General features: G+C 32.2%; 1 protein-coding gene across 1 annotated transcript; it reads left to right on the forward strand.

The window, feature by feature from the left end:
- The first annotated feature begins 478 nt into the window (after positions 1–478).
- On the forward strand, positions 479–5,827 carry LOC134695118 (uncharacterized). The gene is made up of 5 exons (XM_063556312.1): positions 479–634; positions 1,932–2,083; positions 2,798–2,923; positions 4,398–4,491; positions 5,618–5,827. Exons 1-5 carry the CDS (start codon positions 622–624, stop codon positions 5,689–5,691), a joined length of 459 nt encoding a protein of 152 aa, XP_063412382.1. The 5' UTR covers positions 479–621; the 3' UTR covers positions 5,692–5,827.
- Positions 5,828–9,307: the final 3,480 nt, after the last annotated feature.

Consider the following 9,307-nt stretch of genomic DNA (forward strand, 5'->3'; position numbering starts at 1 on the left):
AAAACGAAGACCATCAAGGGGTCTTTAATGCTGCGAGAAAATTCCAAACTTATCTAATAAACTCCCTTTTCTAACTCAGCAAACTGTGCACTGGAAAAATGACCGTTTGGAAGAAAAAGACCAAAGTTATTGGGGTTTTTTTTGGGTTTTGTTTCTTACATGTTATATCATTTTTTTCATTATTCAAGGGAAACTTTATTTGTGAATTAACCAATTAGAAATGAATACTGTGGAGAGTTGTCTCATTGACAATCATACCATATCTTCTTTTTTTATATACTGATAATACACAGTAATAATCATCACAGAGCCTAGACTAGGCACCTATTTAATTCTATTTTGTCCTCTTGATCTTGGTTTGTCGGAACATTAAACAAAAACATGAACAATGTCTGTATGAAATCCATGTTTTTTATTGAAAAAAACTTAAATAATACAGGTTTTTATTTTATTATTGTGTCCAGTGACAAGACGTGTGCTAATACAACCGATTCACTCACGAGAAGCAAACATACCGTGACGTCAAATCAGCTGAAAATAGTTTTGGTAGGACAAGGAGGTGTTGGTAAATCTAGTATCACATTACAATATGTAAAAGGACAATACAATGAATACATTGATATGACCATTGGAGGTACGTGAAACTTCAAGTTCTGAGATTCATATTTTTTGTATTACCTAAGCTGCATTTGGAAAATATTTTAGGAATTTTGGTCCTCAATGCTCATCAACTTCGTATTTAGTTTGGCCTTTTTTTTAAAACTTGTTATAGATTCGAGCATCACTGAATAGTCTTTTGTAGATGAAACGCCCGGCTGGCGTTAATACAAAATTTTACCCTGGTATCTATTATGGGTTCATTTACATTATCCAAACTTTGTATTTATCTGTTAGCGACATCATAAACAGTGTTAATATATTTATTACAAGGTGCTTAATGATACCATTGAAAATTCACATTTTGTTAATTGCAGTATTGACCTTTTGCACTTAGTTTCAGATTGAATAGCCTCCTCTTGCCTAGGTAGTGGTGTGACGGTACAACACTAGAACTGACTATATTAAACAATATTACATGTCATGGGATGATTGCGTGTAGAAATGGATTATTCAATTAACTGTTCAATTCATGTCGAATATGAATGTACATTCGGACGGTTCATAGATTTTGGTAAAATAAATTAAGGATGTTCGCTGCTCAGTTTCAAAATAAACAACTTTTCATAAAACTAGTATATATTGATAAGGAATAACTTAGGGAATCAAAAAAGCATAAAAATATTAAGGTCAATGTGCTTGTTTTCGAGATATTAGCAATTGGAAGTTTGGCGGGGAAATGTTCTCTCTTGATTTTTCATAGCTTTACCATTATTATTGTTATTATTATACAATATTTATATAGCGCATTATATAATTTGAAAAATTACCCTAAGCGCTTAACATGAATAAACATAAAAAATAAGATACATAAGGTAAAAGCAAAATATACAATCACATAAATACAATTTCTGAGCAGTGGCGTGTAAAAGGAAAACATTGATTGTCGGTTAAATAGAATAATATAAAATATAATATAATATGTACAACCCGAATAAAAAATATCAAAAATTTTTAAATTAATCAAAATGAAAGAAAAGTAAAAAGTTTCAAAAAAATAAACTTTAGATGTGTCCTCTATCCTAAGACAGTGGTGTAACAGTCTAACATAAAAACAAACTATAACAATCAGTTGAAAAAGAATCTTATGTAGATGTGGCCGAGTACTTTTACATTCGAACAACAAAAAAACACTAAGTACATATCTGAGAGTAGTAATAGTTTCTGACAGCTAGTTCAAAGCCAGCTAGCAACTAATGAAAAACATATCATGCATCTAAGACTGTGTCTATTATCGTATTCTAAATCATGATTTTTCGTGTCTTTCATTAAAGCGGCCTATTTCTACAAAACATTATCGGTTAACGGTAAGGATATCAAGCTAGACATATGGGATACAGCAGGCCAGGACAGATTCCGGTGTGTAGCAGCAATGTTCTACCGAGGCGCAGCAGGAGCAATAGTAGTGTATGACATCACAGATAAGGTATGACATTTTACATACATGTGTAATATTGATCTTTCGGAAATTGACGTTTGTTGCAAGAACATTTAAGAATTGAATGCTTCTTTTTGTAACTTTATTGGGGTGTAAAAGCGTTGACCGAAGTACATTTTGTATTTCCGCGCTTCATTCTAAAAATGTGCGCACGGTCAACACTTTTACACCCCTATGAAGTTACAAAAAGAAGCATTCAATACTTATAATTACATTTTTTTAGCTATGATCATGAAAACACGAATTCTTTATTTTTTTTATTTAATTCACCTGTGCACTTTATTGTGAGACAACGTGTTATCATGAATGAAAAGTGTTATTGAGTAATGCAATTGCTGAAGGAATTACACGTGATGTGCAGTTAGCCAATCAGAATAAAGTATTATAATGAAACATACATCTAATGTAATTATTTCATAAAGAAAGTAAGATATGTATGATAAAGTACAAGGATGTATAAAATATATATTTATTCTGTTTAGTTGTCGAGCTGTTTATAATTGTAACTACATGTAATGCTGGTTTACCAATTATAAAGACATTGATAACGCAAATTGTCAATGTAAAATACCAAGATTAAAATGACTCCGTTGGTTGGATACTATAGCGTGGCTTTTCATAATAATCCTGTCTTTGTCTGTTGGTTTGGAAGCTGATTTATTACCATTTACCCGACATTTTCTTGGTCTTTTTTTATTACAGGAATCTTTCCTTGGGGCCCAAAGTTGGATAAAACAACTTTTACAGAATTCCAACAATCCAGTTCATATTTGCCTCGTTGGTAATAAGTTAGATCTTGCAGACTCAAGAAGATCAGTTTCTAAAGAGGTATTGACGGTTTTAATTTCGCAATAAGTCTGTACATTGTACGATATAACTAAGCTATCTATTTAAAGAATTGAACAAAGTTCTCTAAATAACACAGTTACTAGCTATTTACTTACAGCCAACTCATTCTAGTTTCACAAATATTGGTTAGTACTTCTGATGCTTGTAACACTAACACTAGATAATTTGACAAACTGTATTACATTACTTTACAATGTATGTGAGAGACACCGTGCGTATAGTGGCATCGAAGAAGTCGCTCCAAGTCGCTCTCTGGTTAGAAAACAACACAGTTTATATATCTAAACATTCGGCTGACATCAGCAACATGTGTTGCGTTCTATTGTTTCTTAACACAATGTATTGGTCATTTGTAAGATCACGAGCTCAGATCACGAGGTAAGTAGATAAATCATTGTTCCATTGTTCGACTGATATCCTCGATGTAAGTATAAGTATAAGTCTATATAAATATATATTAATCACTGGACAGATTAAGAATGTGCTGACGCATATATTGATGATCCAAGTAACTTTGTTACATGCTATAACTTAAAGGAAATAAATGTGATAACTTTTGTTTAGAGATAGATCGCCTATTGAAAGTAAAAAAAAATCAACTCATTCATGATTCATTTTAATTTTTAAATAAAAGAGCGAGTATGTTGCTTGTTTCAAGACCAGCGTTCTACCACTAAGTATTGCCTTTTTATCCAGAAATAACTACAATTTTGAGACCTACTTATCGATGTATTGTATGCATGGTTATTTTTGTTTTAAAAAACGCGCGAAATACCAAGGATTTGTATAGTAAGATCTTTCTATATAAATCCTTGGAAATACCAAGGCGACATTTAAAACTGACTATGGCATGGCAAAATAAAACGAAATGATGGACAAATCAAAAAAAAACACCAAAGATCGAGCAACACGCATCCCACATTAAAAATGTTGATGAATTTATTACATATTATAGAGATGCATGCATATATTTGAAACGGGTCGTTATACAAAAAAAATGAAGCAATCAATCTGACATCGGACTCGGACTTATTGTGCAACGAGTTTTACTGTGCGTATTGTTGTGTGTTTGTTTTTTTCTACATTGGCTAGAGGTATAGGGGGAGGGGGGGTTGAGATCTCAAAAAAACATAATTAACCCGCCTGCATTTTTGCGCCTGTCCCAAGTCAGGAGCCTCTGGCCTTTGTTATTGTTTCTTGTATATTTTTTAATTTTAGTTTCTACCGTAGATTTCGGAGTTAAGTATGACGTTCATTATCACTGAACTATACATTTTTAATTTAGGGGCCAGTTGAAGCACGCCTCCGGGTGCGGGAGTTTCTCGCTGCATTGAAGGCCCATTGTTGGGCTTCGGCTGTTGTCTGCTCTCTGTTCGAGTTTTTGTCTCTTAGACACATTCCCCATTTCCCTTCTCAATTTTAATCTAAATGAGTCGTTTATTATTTGTTATAGGAGGGTAAGTCCTTTGCTGAGAAGAATGGATACTTGTTTGTTGAGACGTCAGCAAAAACTGCAGAAAACATTGATGGCTTATTCAACCAATTAGGTAATTACAAAAATGTATCAACTCATACACCAGACTATTCAAACCAGGATCTTGAGTATGATGGAGTTGTCTATCTTTGTCCAAGTTTCATTTTTTAAAAACGGTCATCATATGATAAATTTATGTCTATGAGATAATATACGAATATCTTATTCGAACAATAAGGTAAATATCAAGTCATACACTAAACTATTCAAACCAGGATCTTGAGTATGATTGAGCTGTCCATCTTTGTCCAAGTTCCATTTAAAAAAAACGTTTATCTGATCATATGATTAATTTATATGCGAACATCTTTCTAGCCAATCAGACTTGTTCCTCCAAAATTTAATAATTACAATATATGTTTTTCTAATTGTCTCAATAGTTTATTGTGTATTGAATTAATGCCGGCATCACACATTGGCGTATAGACCGGCGTGCATCAGACATACAGAGAAAATTGATTAGGTCCGTATAGTTGCAAGCCAGCTGAACGCTAAGCAATCGTTCAACGCGCGTTGCAAAAGTTTGAAGTACGTCGAAATGCAAAGATATACGCTTGGTGAACGCTGAAACTCCAGGAAATTTGTATGCAGCATAAAATATTTCATCCAGCTCAAGCGTTAACTTTGTCAAGTGTATATATACCTGTACGCTACACGCACGTAATACATACGCTACAAGCGCGTTGAAAACGCTACAGATAAGTTTGAGACAAGTTATGGCACGCTTCAAGATCGTTAAACTATAACTAAAACGTATGCGGGTATGTTTGTAACAAACACCCGATAACTAAATGTCACAGACACGCCGAACGCACGGATTGTCGTCCCAATTAGCCTCGAGCTCGTAGCGTGCATTCCATCTACGTTAGACAAACGCCAGAAATACGCCAATATACGTTACTTGAACGCCCGATAAATGCTTAGGTACGCTTCTCGTAAGTCCAATACTCGCTTCAAGCTCGTTGTGCACACGATGCAGACATGATTGACAGGTTGAATGCATCCATAATAACTAGCGTATTGTCAGCGTAAATGGGTTTTTTTCATCACTCGGTGTACGTCTGAGCTATACCCTATGCGTGACGCCGATATAACTGGTTAAATACATTTTCATTCAGCTCATTGTTTACTTCTTTTAGTGAGAAAGATAGTTAATGCAGATGGAGAAGTGCCAGCTTCGTATGACAACGACAACAATATCAATTTAACATAATTTTATGTCTCTACGTGGATGATGTCATAAACAAAAGAAATATGAAAAAAGGGAGACTACTTCTCGAAAACAAACTTGTAACGGCCATGATGTTCGATATTGTTACAATTTGTTTTGGAAACAACTGGAAATGGAGTTGTTTTCTGATTATAATTCAATATAACTTGTGTGTACCTCTAGGCTGGGTTGAATATTTTTTTAATAACCTATGATTGCTCATCTATTTAAATGCTTTAAACAGTCAGTTGGGAGATTGCGGACAACACAAACTCGTATTTGCAAGTTTTGGGAACTAGTGATTTATCAGTGTTATTTTTCAACACGGTGTAGTTGGTTTTTTTATCTACTAATCTACCACATTTGAAGAATGAATTTACTCTTTGCCGACTTTCCAATTATTAGATATTTTAGTTTATGAGTTGTCTTAAGCGATTCAGAATCTTCTTTCCTGAAAATGCGTTATTCTACTAAATAAGCGGCATTACTCCGAATACAACTTTTTTTCTAAATTGCAATATTGTCCTTTTCTAAATACTTTTTTTCTGTAAAAGAATCTTTATTTTTAGGACTACACCAAATCAAGATAATTATTAATGGTTATTTTTCTATATTCTTTTCTTGTCTTTGATTTTAATTTTTTTTCAATTGTACATGATACATGGTTAATTGCTTTTCGTATAAAATACCAAAATTGTAGATTATTTTCTGTGTGTTAAACGAAGGAATTTAAAAACGGGACATTTTTACATATTGTTTAGTTTGTGTGTTTTTTGGTTTGTTTTGTGTGGTTTTATTTTACTTTTATGTAACTCAATAAACATGAAGTACCTATTTGCTACAGGTAGTTATGTCCGTTCGTCTATGGTGATGTCAAAGATATAAAAGTCCTTCAGTAAAGAATATAATCATAGTTTGAACCTCACTTGACTTTTTTATTCCCTACATCTCATACTCGGAGTCATTCCCCTTTATGCGTAGTTTGTAAGTTTGGATATGTTTACTGGTATAAATGCTTATAAACGTGTTTATTTATTATGTAAGTTATGATTTGTTTTTGCCTTTTATATAGTGTTATGTATTACAATCATGTACATTACGTGTACATGTATATGTGTTTTTAATATTCTTAAAACAGAACATAGCATGAAGACTATATATTGTCGGAGATTATGTTCTGTTAAACTAAAGACATGAAATGTGAGTTTTTATTAGAATTGTAAAACAATAAATATTTAAACATTACAAGTATTTGGATATTGCTTTTTTTCATTTATTAACATGCAGCTTGATCAAATCGATAAGTCAGTGATCTGGACGAAAAGCATGGTTAACTTTGAGACACTTTAACTTGGTAAATTATGTATGTGTTCCAGCAACGTGGTATTTGATACAGGATTACGGCAGTCCATCCATTCGTCAGAAATACACCAAATTGAATCCTCTCCGACAGTTAAACAATAGTAAAGCTTTCGAAATATAGGTAGGATTATTTTGTAATTACAAAACATCACACAAATATATTACACGATGCTTTTCATAAATAAAAAAATATGAAGTGAACTCCTTTAAAAACTAAGCTTATAATGTCACAGTCTAATAGTAAACATATTTTTAGATTTTTTATTTTTTATTTAATTTCATTAAAAGTTAAATTCTTGGGATATGATGTGTACGTGGTTGAATCATATCTAATTTTATTGATTACAATTTTATAATAGATATATATATATATATAACTTGCATCATGATATCTAGTCTTAGAAAAGTATTTTCTTATTCTTTATTAAGGTGGTACCTAACACTACAGAGAGATAACTCTATAAAATCAGCTAAACGTTTTAATTACGTCGTGTTGTAAAGGAAATATTAAGCTTCTCAATGATCAAAATAAGCATTTGTCGAACTGCTATATAACCAGTGTATTTTTTCTGATAAAACGGTTGGTTCAAATTTTTTGAAATTTTTATATTTTTGTCAAAGGGTCAAAGTAAATACTTTGTCAAAATTTTATGAAAATTAAACGAGCCAAATTAATTTTAGTTAAAGTGTTGGGTACCACCTTAAGTTTAGGTATTAAGTTTCCCTTTGAACAGAAAATTATAAGGGTAATATTAAACTGTGTTTCATTCCAACATAAATTAAAAATAAAGGGTTCTTTCAAATGCTGGAAAAAAAACGGTATTTAGATATAAGACTTTTGGTTTCAGTTTTCAAGTTGGTCTAAATCAGGGTCTAAAAATAAACTTTGTTTGAAATTAACAACCTTTGAACTTATGGGTTTTTTTTAAATGCTGAATCTGACCCGACTGTATTTAGATAAATTATTTGGATTGTTGGAACTTTTATAAAATTGGTCCGCATTGGGGTATAAAGAATTCTAAATTAAACTTTTGTTTGATTTCATCAAAAATCCAATTTTTGGAGTTCTTTGATTTGATGATTCTAACAATGTTCTTATATTTTGGATATTGGACCTTAATAGGTAAATGTCCAATCTCAAATGTTTTAGTTCTATGAATATTCATTTTGTGTCACAAACCTATGATGTGTCAAATATTCAATCACAAACCAAACTGATTCAGAGCTGTTTTAAGTTTAAATGTAGTGTCCATAGTTGCTTTACTGTTCAGGGATCGACCTCTTCATGTCCGGTTTGCTGTGAATGCTACAACTCTGACAGCCTCTTGTTCAAAATTAATGTAATTACAAAATGAGAGACACGTACTTTTTGAAAATGACTTCACAATATATGCAGGTGTTACTGTTGTTAGGTGACGGAAATGGCCGACCTACCCGTTTTCGTTTTCGATTACAAAATACATACGGACAAAAATACTCAAGATAGATAACAAAATGTGTTGCGAGGCAAATCTGTATTGAAATAGTTCAAAATTTTCAATGGCGATTCTAAAGGCTCTGTAATAAACACATCATTTCACATTTTTTTTCAAATGTGCGTCATTGATAGGTTGGACAATTTCAAATTTGTGATTTTAAATGTATGAATTTGACTTATGAATGATTTTTTTGTTATTCTGAGAGAGAAAGAAATGACAAGCATAATGGACCGTGAAGCAAGTGCATAATGGACCGTTAAGCAAGTGCATAATGGACCGTTAAGCAAGTATCAGCAACCAATTTCTGATTTTAACATATTCATAAAAACAAATGTTGATTTTACTATCAATATGTATATACAGTGGAATAAAACATTTAATCAAAGAGGAATTCCTAGTATGATTTTAGCCAATGAGAATACAGAAAATGTATAGTCATATGAAAAAAGAGAATATAATCAAAGTTCAATAAAAGGGGATATCAAATGCCAATAAAACAGGACCCATAAGGCCAATAAAAGAGGATACTAACATCCAATAAATCAGAATTTAGGTGATGAAAGACCGACAAAAGACCAAAATTTCAAAACAAAAAGATGGAAACGGTCTGCATAGCTCTAAAGTGACTATACTTGTACCTTGACAAATTTGTTTCGGTATATAATTTACCCCTATTTTTGACATTTTTACTCTTTGAGTATGTTTGTTTTGTTCATGCATCGTTGACAATGTAATGGAATTTGATGCGACTGTCATTCAAGTGAGAGGTTTAGCTAGCT

This window comes from Mytilus trossulus, chromosome 13 (assembly GCF_036588685.1).
Source record: "Mytilus trossulus isolate FHL-02 chromosome 13, PNRI_Mtr1.1.1.hap1, whole genome shotgun sequence".
In the NCBI taxonomy this organism is placed as follows: domain Eukaryota; kingdom Metazoa; phylum Mollusca; class Bivalvia; order Mytilida; family Mytilidae; genus Mytilus; species Mytilus trossulus.

Bases quoted from the DNA above. Each gene is read 5' to 3' on its own strand.
- LOC134695118 (XM_063556312.1), top strand. The intron at 2,084-2,797 runs GTATGACATTTT...TTTTTATTACAG, and splicing joins TGTATGACATCACAGATAAG to GAATCTTTCCTTGGGGCCCA. The intron at 4,492-5,617 runs GTAATTACAAAA...TACTTCTTTTAG, and splicing joins TGGCTTATTCAACCAATTAG to TGAGAAAGATAGTTAATGCA.